Source organism: Dryobates pubescens, chromosome 6 (genome assembly GCF_014839835.1).
Source record: "Dryobates pubescens isolate bDryPub1 chromosome 6, bDryPub1.pri, whole genome shotgun sequence".
NCBI classification, from domain to species: domain Eukaryota; kingdom Metazoa; phylum Chordata; class Aves; order Piciformes; family Picidae; genus Dryobates; species Dryobates pubescens.
Window position 1 is genome coordinate 46,236,218 of NC_071617.1, and position 17,353 is coordinate 46,253,570.

General features: G+C 40.9%; 1 protein-coding gene across 1 annotated transcript; it reads left to right on the forward strand.

The window, feature by feature from the left end:
- Positions 1-343: 343 nt before the first annotated feature.
- Positions 344-13,564, forward strand: CALM2 (calmodulin 2). The gene is made up of 6 exons (XM_009904378.2): positions 344-475; positions 4,915-4,945; positions 10,098-10,241; positions 10,318-10,424; positions 11,222-11,357; positions 12,674-13,564. Exons 1-6 carry the CDS (start codon positions 473-475, stop codon positions 12,700-12,702), a joined length of 450 nt encoding a protein of 149 aa, XP_009902680.1. The 5' UTR covers positions 344-472; the 3' UTR covers positions 12,703-13,564.
- Positions 13,565-17,353: the final 3,789 nt, after the last annotated feature.

Consider the following 17,353-nt stretch of genomic DNA (forward strand, 5'->3'; position numbering starts at 1 on the left):
CATTGCAGGTACGAATCCACCAATCAGCACCCTCCTTCTGGAGCCCTGCACTCCTCGGTATTTTTTTCTGAAATTCTCTTCCGCTAGAAGAAATAGTCCCGCAGCCTAACCTCTTTGGCCCCTCCCCTCCGCCGTTCCACAGCTGCAATCCTCCTCTTTACCGCACTTCACCCCTTCCTGAGCCCGGGGTTGGGGGGTCAGGGGCAGAAAGAGGACGCACTCGGGGTGCGGGTGGCCTGGAGAGGAGAGTGCGAGGTGCCGGAACTTCTTTCGCAGCTCTGTTCCCTGACGGGGTAAGGGGAGGGGGAGGGAGCGGCGCGGAGTGATCCCGGCGCGCTGTGAGGCGGTTTATGAGGCACTGCTGGCGGCCAGGCAGGGCTCAGTGTGAGGCGAGCTGTAGAGCGGGCAGGTTGTTCGTGTGCCCAGTGCTGCTGTTAGCTTCCACCACACCCTACAGCCAGGCCGAGCCATCATGGTGAGTCCCTGGGCACGGGGCAGTGATAGGGTTTTGTGGGTGCTGTTCCACTTGCTCGGTGTGTGGGGCGAAGGGAGTGGGGCTCCCTATGGTTGGATGGGCTTGGGGGCAGGTGGTTTGGCTGGTGCGGGGTGAGGCCGCCTGTATAAGGGTGGAGGAGAGAGGTGAAGGTGTCCATTGCTGTGGTCAGTAGGCTTAACGTGGCAGCGTGGGGAGCCTGGGGCGGAGGGTCCCGCTCGGAGGTCCTGCGTGCGTAGGAGGAAGTGGTGGTGGACGAATCCCGCCCGGGTCCCTTTCCCGCCCTGGGGCGTTGGTGCGGATTCGAAATTCAAACTGCCACTCCGTTCGAGCGCCATGACGCTTTGTCGGGGCGTGTGTTGGGGGGAGTTGGGGGGGGAAGGGGGGGGCGGCGGGCGGCAGATAACGGTTCCTTCTGGGAGGAGACCCGCGGGGGGGGTGTGTGACGGGAGGGGGAGAAGGAGCCTGCTATGATGGCACCAGCTCCACTTTCTTATCGCTTCCTCCCCCTTCCCCCCCTTCGCCTTCGGCAAGCCGGCGTGTGCGGCTCAATGGGGCTGGGGAGCCAGCGGCGCGGCAACGGCTGCTTCGAGCGCTTAAGATGTCTGTCTCGCTAGCGAGGTGTGTTGCGCCTGGTAATAATGCAATGCGGAGCCCTGCAGCTTCGAGCAGCATGATGATGAGGGGCAGGCTGCCTCACTGCACCATCTCCTTGCTAGACCTGTTGTCAGCTCGCGTTGGAGCTTCTTTTCCCTGACGATTTCATGATAACGCCTTGCTTTCGGTGGCTGTTGAAGAAGGGATTTTTTTTTTTTTAACGGTTTTTGTTTTCCCTTTTTGGCCGTTGTGGTGGACAGTTGCACATTTTCTCGATCAAGCACAATTTATTTTTCCTAGCGGTTCGTATCAACTGTTGAAGTAGAACACATTTTGTGGAATTGGAGAATTGTTTCAAATTTGGTCTGAAGGACACGAGTTTAATGTTTTTAATTAAAACAAGTGGATACTGAAACACATACCAAAAAAACCCTAGTTCTGTCGCAAAAACAACACCAGTGACTGCTTGATACAATCCCTGCATTAAGAGAAGATGCAGTATAGTGGAATTGCTTTTTCATTCATTACATACTTTTAAGGAATCAGATCACTATCAACTTGCCGTGTCTAATGTGAATGGTGGGTGCTTAGATTTAAGGTTTTGAGGTGTTCTGTCTAGGCAGAGGAATTAGATGAAGAGAAGCCTGAATTTTTTTTTTTTTTTTAATTGCTTGACTTGTGAACCTATACAGCAAACCATCTACAAAGGGGAAAAAAGGCAGTTAATCTAAGCAGGAAAAGACTTAGTGCTTGTAGTCATCTGTGCAGAACCAAAAATGGAGTATCTTCAAGCAAGGTCTGTATAAAAATGGGTGTGTCCAGGAGACACAGTGACACTTTGAATGTGGTTATAGTTCATTCTGGCAGGCCAGACTGGCTCAGCCTGTGAATATATGTTGTCCGGTACTGCATATGCTAGATAAAGCAGAATGTGGTGTTCTCAATATCAGCTAACCTACTGTGTGATTTTTAGCCCTACTGTGCTAACGTGTCTAGTTCTTGTTCTTAAGTTAATTGTGTCAGAACAAAACTCTCCTTTCAGATGGCACACCTGGAAAGTATACCAAAATGCCGAGTTTTGGAGGGGAGCAGTGTCAGGTGTTCTGTGATTTGCTGATTAGTTATCTATCAGGTGGTGGTAGCTCTGTTGAGGCTCTTCCAAACCAGTTACTGCATAGCATTTACGGCTATAATGAAACACTACCTCTAGAGGCTGCCTGTGCTACTGAAGCGGCTGCACACAAAACGGCTCCCTTTCTTTCCTTGGAGGCTTAGATTCTTTGTCAGGCCTTCAACGGGGGGAAGGGAGCTATTGCAGTGAAAATGAAAGTACTGCAAGGTGAAGTGGAATGCTGTGACAAAACTGTGATGGGTTTCCCTGATTTCATCAGAGGAGGCTTTCAGGTGGAGCTTGGCCATCAGTAAAGGGCATATCAAAAATCCAACATAGGCATCTTATGGTTGTAATTTAACTGCTTGTTTCCGAAGTTTGGTTACATTACTGAAGGTCTGCATACTGTCACATGTATGGTGTATGCGTAGGTTAAATTCAGGACAAAGGAACTCTAGAAGGCTCCTCTGGGAAGACCCCAGTGGCCTGTAGCTCGTTGGGATGGATCCAAGAAGATAGCCTGGCACCTGAGTGGCATGGGAGGGAGTGATCTGGCAGATTTGCTGGCTCCGCCTTTTACTGCTGTTGCGCAGCAGTCCCTGCAGAGCCTAGCACTGCAGAGTACAGATGGTGTTTGTTCAACCTTGCCCCACCCCCTCGCTTATCTTTCAACTGCCGTGTACCTGTGGCTTCTAATAAGCTTCGTGCTCTTCTCAAACACCTTACCTCTTACACGTACTGGCAGTTTATCCAAATTTATGGTTAGTAGCTGTAGGATGTTTTAAGTTGCAGGAAGAGTTTGGGAACACTCAACCGCTTAAATGCTGCTTAATGTCATGTCTATATAAAACTGTTTATATAAAACAGTATGTGACTCAACTTAGTAACCCATAAGTATTGACCTAAATAAACTAGGTTCTTGCTACTTAAATCTGATCTACAGCTTTCTGTGGATAAAAATACCCTACAGAAATATAGCACATTGTTCTTTTCATTCGAGCAATAAAAATGTAAATAGCATGCAAAAGTATGAGTCTGTGTTAATGATACACCCCAGACAAGCAAAAGTGTGTTAGGCTTCTGAGTGATGAGCAGAATACTTGCATCACAAAGCCTAATGTTGAATTGTTGATGTTCTCAGCAGGGTTTGCTGCCACCCTAGACCATCTCCTTTTTTTTTTTTTTTTTAAATACAAAAAGCTGTACCTTCATGCCAATACTTCCTGAAGCTGCTAAAACTGGAACAAGTGGAGTCTATAGCTGCAGATACCCATTGGCTACTCTTCCAGAAGTTGCTCGGTGGTGTGGCCTTGATTTCTAGGAGTAGGCGAGCCACTAGCAATCTGAGAAATGACTGATTCTGCCCTTTATCTTGTGCTGTTGCTGTATTTTAGGCATCTGTTTCGTAGGTGTTTGGCCTCGCCTGTGGTTGGTTGAGCAGCTAGGTTCTGGTTATTCTTCCTGTAGCAGAAATGAGCTACCAAGTTAGTATGCAATACAGAAATATAATTCAATTGAAATTAACAAAGTAAAAGTTGATAGCAGTTCCAAAGTATTTCATTGGCGCTTGGCTAATGTGTAGAGGTGCTTTGGGCCCAACTAATGACTGAAAATGTTTCTAACTATCAATGCTGCAGTAATTGTAGAGAGATGGTAACTGAAATGGTTGCAGCAAGAAGAGGATTTAAAAAAAATGGCTTAAAAAGCATTGCTGAACATACACTGTGAGTGTATCTTTTCTGTATCCTTAAATTGTGGTGGGTTTTATTTCACTCTTTTGTGGAGTAGTATGGGATAAAGAGCTCAAGGAGCTCCTTTGAAGGAAGTGTGTGGCCCTTTTACCGTGACACAACTGAAGCTATTCTGAATGTGAAGAATTGTCTGGCTTGAAGTCCATTTTGGGATCAGACTTGATGACTAAGGGATTTTTTTTTCTGGCTGTCAAATCTAGTTGATTCAAAACTTTGATAAAATGAGGTATAAACTCAGTCTTAGCCAACTGATGCACTACAGAAAAGTTCAGTGGTGTAATAGTTTTTGCAACTGAGCTACCTTACGCTACTTGAGTCAATGGTCCGAAAAACATCTGGCTAGCCGTATGACAAAATACCTTGGAATTACCAGTTTGGTCTGAAGCTGCTAGTTACATGGATTCTACTTTTTATGGACAGGTCTTGGACATAAAGCTTCATGTCAGTCTAGGGATTATTTAATTACAGAGGAGAGTACATATTTCTAATTACATCATTGTAACTTAGCAGAAGAGACTGGTCTACCTTAAATTTGGGATTTAGGGGGTTACTGCTGCATTACTTGGACGTAAAGTGTCTCATGTTTAAAGCTGAGGATAGGTTTCTAAATTACTACTGCCAGTAGTTGTCTTTGTTTGGTCTCCCTAGATTGATTTTAAAAACTCAGTGTGCCTTTAGCTTGGTAGTGTTGCTTGGGTAATTGATTGATACATATATGGTATAATCCATTATTTTGGGTGTACCAGATATTACAGGGTCAGGAAATGAGGACAAGCTGGCAGTTATTACTTAGCAAACAATCCTGATGACTTTTGACCTCTGTTGGGTAGAATTATTTCAGAGTACTACAAATAAGTCCTGGAGAACAGCTACAGTATTCAGGGGCCTCTGTATATATATGCCTGTCTTATTTTGCTTTGAACTTTGACCACAACTGTAATGATATTCTTCTTTTATTGCAGGCTGATCAACTGACAGAAGAGCAGATTGCAGGTGAGGTTTTCACATACTGTGTTGCTACTCCTACTTGACCTGGCACATCTCTTAATCCAGTGACAGTCTGTGTTACACAAGATATTTAGCTTTCTTAGATACTAAAGAGGTGTTGTGGAATGTTTTAACTTGCCACCTCAGTTTTAAAGTCTTAATCTACTGTAAAAGCTGCATGGATACAATTAATAGGAAGTTTTGTCCTTTAGAACAATTAGACCATCCTCACAACTTTACTTGCTAGCAGATCTGAGACTGTTTTCTTTCACGAATGCAGAATTGTCTCAGCTGTGAACAGAAAGGTAGCAGGAGGGTAAATACCTGGTGAAGGCTTGGAGTCTAGAGTGGTTTTGTAACAGAAGGCAAAAATTTACTTTGCAGTCTTCTGTTAGTGAAGGTGGTTTAGAGTGGTTGGTTTTGATGACAGCAGAGACTGGCTTCATGATGTCAACTCTTGATATTCCATATTTGGAACTGTGTTGTGTACTTGGACACAAGTGATTGTACACTGTTCTGATGGACTGGTGCTTGCTTGGAAATGCTTAAGTAATTATGCATCTGTTATGTCTTACTGCTGTCCCTTTAACACTGGTTTCTGTGTACTGACATCTGTCTTATTAGTGGCTAAAACTTGTGGCTATCATGTCTCCTACTCATGAGCTGCACAGATACGGTATCTGGCACTGCTTTCTGAAGACTGATTAACTTCACTAATTGATGTGACTTAAGGCTGAATTCTGCACTCCTTTGCCAAGGGCATTCAAAAAGTTTTGGATTTTGTATCTGACAAGTGTGTAGTATTAATACTAGAAACTGTATGCATAACTGTCATGTGAAATCATTTTAGAGGGTGGCGAGTTCTACTAATAGCACCAGGTCGGGCATATTAGTAACTTCTGAGGGAGGTATTTCTGTTTAACTGTGGTGTAGCTGTTAGACAGTGTTAAACAGAAATGTCATAATGAGCTAGTTTTGGTTTTGCCATAATTGCCAAATATGAAATGTAAGAACAGTCTTCTCAGAAGATTGCTTTAACTTGTAGGAGAGTTATTATGGTTTTGTGGGAAGTCCTTATTACCATGGTTACAACAAAATAGACTAGCTTCTGAGTAAGCAGAAGTCAGATCTAGTTCAAGATTATTACTTTTTTTCTGTAAGTGGCCTACATATCTTAAGGGTTTTGTGATCAGTATAGTTGGAGCAAGCTTTATCATTTGTCACTGCTGTCTTTTCAACAATGGTTCATTGTTCCAGGCTTTATTAGGTGATGTAGCTGATGATGGAAAATAAACAGGAAGCATATTAACACCGCCTCAGGATTAGTAAAAATGTTAGCTATTCAGTAATGGTAGCACAGTTCTTAGAGCCAAAAGCGAGTATTAAGCTTGTCTTGTTGAAGTGGAGGGTTTTCATCTGTGTGGAAAGAAAATGTAACAGTGTTAGTATCGTGTAAAATGGTCTGCCACTTTCAATTCTGCAGGTAAACCATAAACCTCTAAGATAATGAAAGCCCACTGGGTTGTAAGAGAACTATCCCTAGTACTGGTTAGGAAGGATGGTAGCTGACCTGTGCTTAATTTTGCTGTTAAAGGCTTGCATGGGAAAGGTGTTACAGATTCACTTTGCATGTATGCAGGGATTGGTTTTAAAGGCTTTTGAACCCCATACTATTCTGGTTCCTCTTGTACAAAGATACCTAGCTTTTGATTTACAGGCAAGTTTAAGACTAACATACTAAATAGAAGCAGAAGGCCAAAAGCAGTTAAAATAACCGCTTCAGGGCTTAAAACAAATACTCCACATCTGCTGTAAAACAACGGAGTACAGCTATTAGATTCCAGATGTTCTTACTCCCTATGGAACTCATTGCTCACATAGGAGTGAATCTTCTTGTCATAGGTAAAAGACATTCTATGTTTTGTTGATATGAGAGACTGATGTTAACTCTGAGTAGGTACAGAATGTGAATGCTAATTGCGGCATTGTGCAGTACGAATTGAAATTGCACAGTCAAATGGAGTATCCCTTTGGTTAAACCTTGTATTAAAAGGTATATAGATCAGGACCATTTGGTTGGGGGTAGGAGGATGGGAAATCTAAGATGCTGTTGTCCCAAAACAATTGGTCTAGTGAGCTGTTCTTCCTTGCACTAGACCTCTGAGATCTAAATGGTCTCTCTAAACAAGTAGGCCTGTATGGTGTCCGTTCCTTTAGTATGCTATGGTTCTCTGCTGGGGATCTTACCACAGCAGTTATTTAGAGTTCATTTCATAATGGAAATAGTCATGTTTTAAGTGGTGGCTGTGAAGAGAACAATTGGAATTCTCCTACAAAAGTTCCAGACATAGCTGGCTAAACTGTGAGAGTGGGAATGGTAGTTCTGGTTCACTGAACAATTAGGTCACTGAGGACTGCCATTTCATCTGTGCAAGCAATGTGGTACAGAGATGCCTCAAGCTATTGTTAAATAGAACATTTTGAGCTAGTGTGTTAGAGTTCACATAATGCAGGGCCTGGAATTAGTGTTTTCTCTTGATGCAGTATACTTTTCAGAAAGAAGGAGAGATTGCAACCTTGTAGACTAGCCTAAAAGATGAGTGTTTCTGCTGACATGGTCCAAATTGGTTTCTGACAGGTTAGAATCTAGGATGCAAGAGGATTTTCATTCAGAGTTTGGTATGGAAGGATATTGAATAGAGGGAGGATTTGCTTTATCTATTACATGGAGTCAAGCTGTTAATTAAGTGTGGGAAACGTATATTGCAGGAAGCCAGAATTGAGTTGATGACTGAACTTCAATATTCCATAGCTGCCTTTACTGGCCATTGCTACTATGCTAGTTTGCCCTTGTTCTAGTCTAAACTGTCTGCATATGTTACTATTCCTTTGTTTTAAATTCTGGAGGTGGTTTTAGGAGTAGTTAGAGGTATTTTAAGCATATTCCTAAGTTGATTCAGCATTTGAAACAGGAATACACTACTGATTTTTGTCTTGCTTTGTTTTATGGTTATGTCCAACTGGTGGTTTCTAGGCTACTACAGCATCTTTGTTGTTAAAGAAAAGCGTTGTCCTTCCAGTGGTTAATTTCAAGAGTTCAGAAGATACACACTGGCTGGCCCATGTTGTAGAAAGCATGTCTTAGAGAAGAGAAAGTACAGACAAAACCCAAAACAAACACAAAAAAACACCACTACTGAAAAGTATTACTTTTTGTAAGCAGGGTCACTGCAGTGGTGTGAAGTCTGTTTAGGTAGTAACAGTTGACATTCAACCAAAGGATGAAGTGGTTAAGAGCTAAACACTTTGAGTAACTTGACACTTCAGTACCTGAAAACTCGGTGTCCTTCCATGATAGACTCAACTTTTCTGCTAGGTTTGTCTCAAGCCTGCCTTTTCCATGTGTAAAAATTTACTCCTAATAAACCTTTGAGATAACTTTCAAACAGTCTTTGGGGATAGTTTCAATTATTGTAGGTACAGGTTATAGCTGTATAGGCCTGGTTTTACACACTACTCAGAACTGTTTTGTCTGGTCCTCTGGTAGCCTTATTTTTATGTGGTATAAACAGTGGCGGTTGGTTTTTGGAATGCTTTAGACTATTAGATGTAAAACTGTTTTGTTTGGTTTTTTTTTTCCTGGATGGGGCTCAACTGTGGCTCTGGTATTACAGCTGTATTCGTGAACTACAAAAAGCATGTTTTTATAGTTAAGTTTTTAACACTTGCCAAGCTTGTACTCACCACAAGTGTTTCAGAGTATGAAATGGATGAAATAAAAGTTTGTGGTTCATGTGAAAACACTTTTACAGTGACTAATTCTGGTCTGGGAAACACCATCTAAAAAGCTGGCTGCTTGGAAATGTTGAAAATTAATTCTTGGGGGTATTTATGATATGGGAGAACCCTTGAGATAATGACTTCTCCAAAGGCATGATTTTGAGTGTGTTAAGCTGTAAAAATGACTGAACTATGTAAGAAACTAGATAAATTTCTCATGTTCAAGTGTAATTTGTGAACTAGTTTAAGCTCTGTGGCCAAAGACAAACAGATGGCATGGATTAAAACCAACTCAATTTTTGGACCTGACGATTAAACATGTTTGTATTAGTATTGCTGGCTATAATACAGCCATTGTAAGAAGCTGAGGTAGCACTGAAACAGTTAAGCAGTCTTAGGCTACAGGTAAGGGGAGAGCTCTTCACAGAGAGAGTTGTTAGCCATTGGAATGGGCTGCCCAGGGAGGTGGTGGAGTCACTGTCCCTGGAGGTGTTCAAGGGGGGAGATGGCACTTGGTGCTATGGTTTAGTAGTCATGAGGTCTTGGGTGACAGGTTGCAGTTGATGATCTCCGAGGTCTTTTCCAACCTTGATTCTATGATTCTTATGACTGTTTTTGACTATGAAGGCTGTTTGGGATACCCCAGAATTGAAGCAATTTTCTAAGCAGTTTTTCAGAAATGAAAACTAGTGACTTTTCTTGAACAGCTGACTGGATCTGTGTATATACATAGGCCAAAGAACTGCAGAAGTCCAGTGAGAGCTGGGAGAAGTTCATCTTCAGGCATGGCCAAGAGCTTAACACCTATGGTTCTATGTACTGCAGCTTTGCATAGCATATACTGTTCAGATTTGCATGTCCAGTGGAAGTGAGTTGTAATGGTAAACTATTTCTAATTTGGTCTCATTTGTACCTCTTTTCCAATTGACTTGTCTCTGTTGGTGATAGAAGTGCTATTAAGCTGTGTATTTTGAGTAATGTTTTTTCAGCTCACTGAAAACTTCATACCATTTTCTCTTAACAAAGAGTTTCTGCCAAGGATATGGCTCTTTCTTGTTGCAGAGAGCTGTTCCTTTTATCTCTGTATCAAGGATCCTTGTTTAAGATAGATAGCAACAAACATCAGAGTACTTCCAAAATGGATGAGCTTCCATCTTACTTAGGTCAAAATGTGGTTGATTGGTAGACTGGCAAGTTGTTTTCCATATGCTGGTGGTTTTGTATTGGCATTACAATTACAGCACACTGAGTAGTACAGCAAAAATTTCTTAGGAGAATGAATTCAAGTTTAATGTACAATAATAAGCAGCAGTGGGCTCTTAACACCAACTCATTATTTCAGTGCTGAATGGATTAACTCCTCTTTGTTGTTATACAGAATTCAAAGAAGCCTTTTCACTATTTGACAAGGATGGTGATGGAACTATAACTACAAAGGAGTTGGGGACAGTGATGAGATCGCTTGGTCAAAACCCCACAGAAGCAGAGCTACAGGATATGATCAATGAAGTAGATGCTGATGGTAAGATTTTACTATACTAATCAGTGATTTAACAAAATAAAATCTGCATTTTTCTAACTGCTGCTTGATATTGCAGGCAATGGCACAATTGACTTCCCAGAGTTTCTGACAATGATGGCAAGAAAAATGAAAGATACAGATAGTGAAGAAGAAATTAGAGAAGCGTTCCGTGTGTTTGACAAGGTACTAAAGTGTTTCTTTTAACAAATAACTCCTGTTACAAAAACTCGCTTCTCAGTTTTGTAATTTCTATGAGATTCTAATTCTTTATCACTGAATTCAAGGGTATGTGGAGTCCTGTCATCTAGACCCTCTAGGCAGCCTAAAGTTCAGTCTACTGTGGTACTGCTCCTGAAAGTCAAATGAGTCATAGTAATGACTGATGCTATTATGCTAACACTTGTTATGATACTTAAATACTCCTTCATGACTGGCAGGAAAATTGCTTAGATGCTTTAATGGCAATGTTTTCTATCTTTCACTTACTCTTTGAGATTTATTTAGGAGTTCAGTTAAAGTTATCTTGAGCAAGATACACTTCAAAACAAAACAGATTAAGTAACAGTGTATGCAAACTCTGGACTTCTCTCCCCACACCAATACTTCAATGTTTCAGCTAAGTTGCATTATGTAAAAGTGGTCTCTGAAGGCCTTGTGAATTTATGCTGGACTCCCATAAAGCTGGTAAATGAGATAAGTAGCTTCTGGTCTAAAACATACACTCGAACCAGACAGTTGCCTAAAAACATTGTGAAAGTGGTAAGGTGTTTTTTAGTGATTAAAAAAATGTTTGGGGTAGGGCAGCCAAAGTAGACTGTATTACATAAAGACTAAAAGGTCTTGGACAACAGTGAAAATGTGCTAATAGCTTTCTCATCTTGAACAGCTGGTGGTGGTTAAAGCCTAGGCAGTCCTAAGTAGTAATTAAGTCACTAGATTGTAGACAAGTCTATTGCAGTCTTCCTTTTTTCCCTTCCCAGGATGGTAATGGTTACATTAGTGCTGCAGAGCTCCGTCATGTGATGACAAATCTTGGGGAGAAGCTAACAGATGAAGAAGTTGATGAAATGATTAGGGAAGCAGACATTGATGGTGATGGTCAAGTAAACTATGAAGGTAAGAATTTATTGATTGTGTAGCACTTAGCATGCTGGTGACTGTAGATGCTGATAGTCACATCAAGGTTAAATCAGATAGTGTTCAGATGATCTCACCAGTGTAATGTGATGTACTTCAGTATGTATGTCATATACTTCTAAGTGGGCTTGAATGAGTTATTACTACCTTTGTGCCAAAGGCACAAAATGACAATTCAAGTGGGCAGCATAGGAAATAACTTTCTAAATGTTAGCATGTCTAATGATCGTTAGAATAGGGAAGCTAGCTGGGGTGTTCCCATACTGTTCATACTGCTCTGTTCATTAATAAATGTTGTGTACAGTCACTTTTTTAATGCTTTTAAAATTACAAATTAAAGGGGCAAAGTCTGTAAAATGTACAGAAGTTTCAGGACCCTTAGAAGACCGCTTTCATAAATCAGCTGCAGCAGTAGGTTATTTTTATTTCTTCCTGCCATTGAAACTTAAGTCATGCAAACAGAAGGAGTTCTGTTAGCTGCATCTCAGAAGATGCTTGTTTTCTTTTGAATTTTCTGCACATCTCATAAAAGGACTAGAGTATTTTCAGATAATGCTCTTTCTGGGTATGACTTCCCTTTAAGGCCTCTTTGATTGCAGCCTCAGGATGAGTTCTCTTCTGAGTGAAAGTCTTTCATCAACAAGCCTGCTGCTCCGTAACTGCATTTAGGAATACACTGTTTAGAGGCTGGCATCCCTCTGGTTTCCAGTTGCTCTTAAACTTCAGCAACAGTTAACTCCTTGTGTTCCCTTTTTTTATTACTGTATCTGAAACTATGGTTCAGCAAAATACGTGGAGTGTCCTGTATTGTGGAATCATAACTTCCGGTGTGCTGTGAATAAGCAGTGATTCAGTTGGTTAAAGCTGGTCAGGTGAAGTAGGAAGACTTGATCTGTTCTGCTTTCAAGGGAGCTCAAACTAGCATTGTAGACCTACCTAACTTAATTGTCACTCAGCAAAATTTGCTACTGGTCTTCTAGTGGTTCTTTGGTATCTTGTCTATTGAAGTGCATGGGCATTAGGACTCTGTAATGCTTTATTGTGAAAATAAGGCTGTTACCACATAACTGAGGAACCAGTATTTTTGATAAATGTAGAGGATTTTTGCTATTAAGGAGGAGGCTTTTTGGGTGTGATTGGAAAAGAGGACTGCCTTGAAGATGCTGTTTTGTTACTCAGAAAATAGTTTCAAAACTGTTTAGTGCTTGGAAGGCCAATTGCTTCTCAGATCTTGCAATTCAGATTTGTTTTTTTTCCCCCTGAATAACTGTTATGCAACTCTTTTCCTTTTACAGAGTTTGTACAAATGATGACAGCGAAGTGAAGACGTTGTACAGAATGTGTTAAATTTCTTGTACAAAATTGTTTATTTGCCTTTTCTCTGTTTGTAACTTATCTGTAAAAGGTTTTTCCCTTACTGTCAAAAGAATATGCATGTATAGTAATTAGAAGGCCATTCCTCCATGTTTTTTTCTCCTTTATCTTACTGTCATTGTTCTGATTTTTGGAAAATTGATCTAAGTAACAAATGTTGCATGTGGCTTACTCTGGATATTTTAAGCCCTTCTGCACATCTAAAGTTAAATGGAGTTGGTTGAGGGAACATCTGGGCTGTCTATTTAAAAAAAAAAAATTCTTTCGAATACTTAGGTATGAGTAGTGTAACAAGTTACATAAAGTAAGCTAGGGTTTACTGTGCATTAGCAGTTCCTTAAAAGTGACATGCTGGCTCTTGTTCTCCAGTACATGAAGGCGTTTATTCTGCTTTCTGTGATGGAGGATAAGGACTTCTACAGCTAACTGCAGGATAAAAGCATGTGAACAGTATATATGTACATGTGGCTAATGCACTGTAAAAATCATTCTCCTAGCTTACTTCTGAGTAACTTGTGGCCATACCTGTAACATGTTGTTGAAATGTGGAGTCTTAACGTTGTGGACAATTGACAGTCAACAATATGAAACTTAAGTTGCACTAATGCAAAACGGGTGATTTTATCCAGGTACTCGTACACAAGTTTTTTTTGTACTGCTGGTCCTGTACCAGAAAACATTTTATCCTCTTGTTACTATGCTTTTTAAACTTTGTTTAGCCACTTATTTTCAGAAAATCTGCTTATGGCACGATTTGCCTCAAATCCATTCCAAGTTGTATATTTGTTTTCCAATAAAAAAATTACAATTTACCCATACTGTTTCAATGTATCCTTGAATTATTTACAGGAATTGTTCAATACAGTTGCTGCTCTGTTTCAGTATGTAGCAGTTTGGTTTGCTTATGCAATGGATTGGCTGTCTTAAAATAGCTTGGAAGGTGAAAACTTAGTCCTTAAACTCTGGCCCTTACTAGTATTGTTGACTTGAAGAAGCTTTCTTAATAGTAGTTTAAAATGTATTTTACAGTCTTGTGTGGAGCTTTGTGCTTCAATAAACTTACCGTAGTGACTGGCTATGCCCACTATCTGTAGACATTGTGAACTGGATGTTGACCTAGTTCAATAGTTGACCTAAAATTAAAATTCCTTGTTCGGACAACTAAACCTGTTTGCTTTCTTTTAATTACTTTGGAGTTTATTCCCTATCAGCTGCTATGTTGGGGTAATTAGTCTCACACCTTTCTGAAGCCTCCATGTCTGAAGCTGCCATGTTTGGATTGCTGTTCAGGATGCAGTCAGCAAAAAAGCACGGAAGGAAAATGTCCTCTTGCTGATGAATGTTTCTAGCACTAGGGGGTTTTGTGAGGGTTCAAGGTTATTTTAAACAGAAAACAAACCTGGTTTTGACAAAGGGCAAATCAAAGGTCTCTAAAAAATGCCAGAGGCTGTTTGTGCCCCTTGCCTCTGTACTCTGCTGGCAAGAACTGAGTGAGCTCACATATATTGTATGATTGCTACTTGGGTGTTCTAGTTGTCTTCAAACAAATAATGGGCTCATGCATCTGGTTACCTTCACTGGTCCCAGCAGTGTGGCTAGCTAATCTTTAAACTCTTTGAGGTATAATTGATGACAGTGAAAATGCAAAATCAGGACAGATCATCAACCTGATTTCTGAAACATCTGGTCAAAAGGTTATGACCTCAATCTTAAAGGACTACAGGCAGCTCTTGGTTTTCCAAAGGAGGCTTGTTGAAAGTGTCTAAACCACCATCTTTGGAATTTCTTAGAATTGTTGCTTGTGCACTGGCATTCTGGTTCAGGAAGCTTGTGCAGTCTAAATACTAAAGCAGCCAGGGTGACCAAACACTTCTTGTCCAGTATTCATCATGAGCCTAGCAGCCTGTGGGCAAGACAGATGCTTAAAGTGGCACAGGATGAGGCGAACTTGATCATCATAACCACTTGAGATTCTGAATTGCAGGAGTATTGAGAAGTGTCATTTTTGAGGTAAGTATCGCAAACAAGGATCTGACAAGAACTGCTTCTATTTGCAAATGCGGTGTTGCGGCTTTCAGTAGACTGCGAGTCCCTCTGACCCAGAGGCTTCTACAACACTGCATGCATTCAGAAGCATCTGACTAAGGTAAAAAGGAGAGTATCCTCTTGTTTACGGCATTAGCCAAGGTAATTGCCTTTCATAAAATGGGTGAAGAATGTGAGAGAAGACCACCTCTATTTACTGTCATTTTAGCTTCTGGTTTGGTGGTGTCAGGAATCAAAGCAGCTAGTTTGGTGTCTGTGTTGCTCTTATGTAAATGAAATGTGTGATTTCTAGGTCAATACTGAAATTTTGTTGCTCTGTTTACATTAGTCCTTTAACTGTGAATGGGGGTGGGTACTTTCCAGTGCTTTCTACTAATGGAAGAATGTCTTCTGAGGTAGTAAAGAAGTGTGGAAGCTAATGGCATTAATCATTAGAAGATTATTTTGGCTGAGGTACATTTGCAGGTGATTTTTGCTATTGTGAAACAGGTGATTACTCTAGGCAGATTTCTGGCTATATGTGCAATACTCCAAAATGTCAAGTTCATCTTCTGGTATATTGCTAAGATACAATCCTTGTCTATTAAATACAAAGCTTTTTGCATTCTGTACTATAATTACCAAAAATGGTGTGGTATAGCAGTGCAGTAAAACATCTGGTGGTGCTGGTTTATTCTAAACTGAGAGGCGAGGTGGCAAATTTCATGATTAAAGAGTGCAGTTCTCTTAATGTGTAAGTTATGGGGAGATCCTGCTTGTGTATAAAAAATGTGATGGAAGAGAATGAAGATGGTGCCAGATTTCTCTTGGTAGTGCCCAGTGGCAGAATGAGGCAATGGGCACAAATGAACAAAGTACTAAAGTCTTTGAGCAGGAGACAATGTTCTTTTTACAGAGGTCTGTCAAACATAGAGTCTGTAGATTGAAGTCCTAGCTGACAAGGTGCTGGGCAAATGGCTTTAGCTGACCCTGCTTGAGCAGGGAGTTGGACCATGTGACCCCCTGAGGGCCTTTCCAATCTGAATGACTCTTTGGAGTGAAAGTCCCCCTGCTAGCTTCCAAGGCTTACCAGGTTGTACAACCCTGTCTTCAGCAAGCATAATTGCTTGCTGTAGCCTGATAAATTTTATGAGTGTTTCTTAACTCTCTATTTGTGTTAGGAGTCACCAAGCAGGACACTAAGTCTGGACTGTGACCTGTCTTCAAAATAAATAGCTACCTAATCACTGGGAGCTGTGCAGTTTTGGTGGGGGAATGTATCACTGGATGAGGAATAGAAGCTAGTAAGCTTGTACCCTGCTTAGAATACAGTTAATGCATTAGGAACAGAGAGCTAATGGGTGAGGGAGACATTAAGTGAGGATTTGGGATCTCATCTAATAAGAGCAGTCTATTTGAGGGAGACTACAGCTCAGAAGATAGATGAAAATATATAATGCAGGAAGTGATGGAGCTGATGGAGGCAATACAGACTGGGTGTTTCGCTCAAATGAGACTGTTGGTCTCTAAAGACTTGGTGCTGCAGGAGTAAGGGAGCTAAATCTGTTGTGTCCTAGTGGCCTCTGTCAGAAATTGTTTGGACACAGAGTAGCAAAATAACTGCATTCTTACAGTTATGCATGTCATTTCTCCTATGATGAGGCTGTGTTTCTTGGACAGTAACTTGGTCCAGTGAAGAGTAAAGCTGTGTTAACTGGGTTGCAATCTGCTGTGTTAGGAGAGTTTCCATAGTTCTAGATTAATTGCCAGTTGCTGGCTATCTAGGGGAGATGGGTGGGGAATACTGGAGAGATTTGAAAAATTGTCTTTGAAATACTGCAGTTAAAAACAACTTCTCTATTGGATTCTTTGTGGATACTTCAGGAAGTTCCATTCTGGTTTAGTCTGTTCAGTTTAGTAAAGAACTTCTGTAAAAATGAATCTTGAAAAACAATCTTTCTGTTTTTTTCCAAGTGAGAAGAGTATGTGCTTGAGATGCTGGTGTTCATGAATACATTGGATTGTGTGGTCTGAAGTATTAAAAAAAAGACAAATTCAGCCTAAAGAGATAATGGTGAAAAAATTCATGCGCTGCATAATAGACAGAACTCGGACACAGAGAGTGAGCAGGTGGAGAATTTGTTAGGGGAAGTGTGGTTTTTACATTATATCCCCTCAGCTATGGGGTTTTTCCCCTTAGACATGACTTTTAGTACAAACTTTTGACTGGAGTAAGAGCAACTGTGCTGCATCTGCTCCAGTTCTGGGGTTTGAACTGGTTGTCGCTTGCCTACAAGGATAATCATGATTTGTCAGGTCATGTTTACTGTTTCTGAAGAATTGAGTCTTGGATAACTGTCTGCGTGGTTAAAACCCAAAAAAGGGTTTTAAGGACTTAGAGTAAGATTGCATAGGAAAAAAAAAACTGGAATAGGGATGGGGACCTTAATTTTCCAGTTTCCTGTAAGTGCAAGTCTGATGTGATAATGTCTTCAGATGTGTAAACAGCCATTTTAGTTTTAAATGGATGACTTCTATCTAGCTGCTCCTGAGAAAAACACTTCCTGTGGCTCTCT

What these genes read in the sequence shown, in the direction of transcription:
- CALM2 (XM_009904378.2), top strand. An exon ending in GACAGAAGAGCAGATTGCAG is followed by an intron (nt 4,946 to 10,097) that starts GTGAGGTTTTCA and finishes GTTGTTATACAG; the next exon opens with AATTCAAAGAAGCCTTTTCA. An exon ending in CGTTCCGTGTGTTTGACAAG is followed by an intron (nt 10,425 to 11,221) that starts GTACTAAAGTGT and finishes TTCCCTTCCCAG; the next exon opens with GATGGTAATGGTTACATTAG.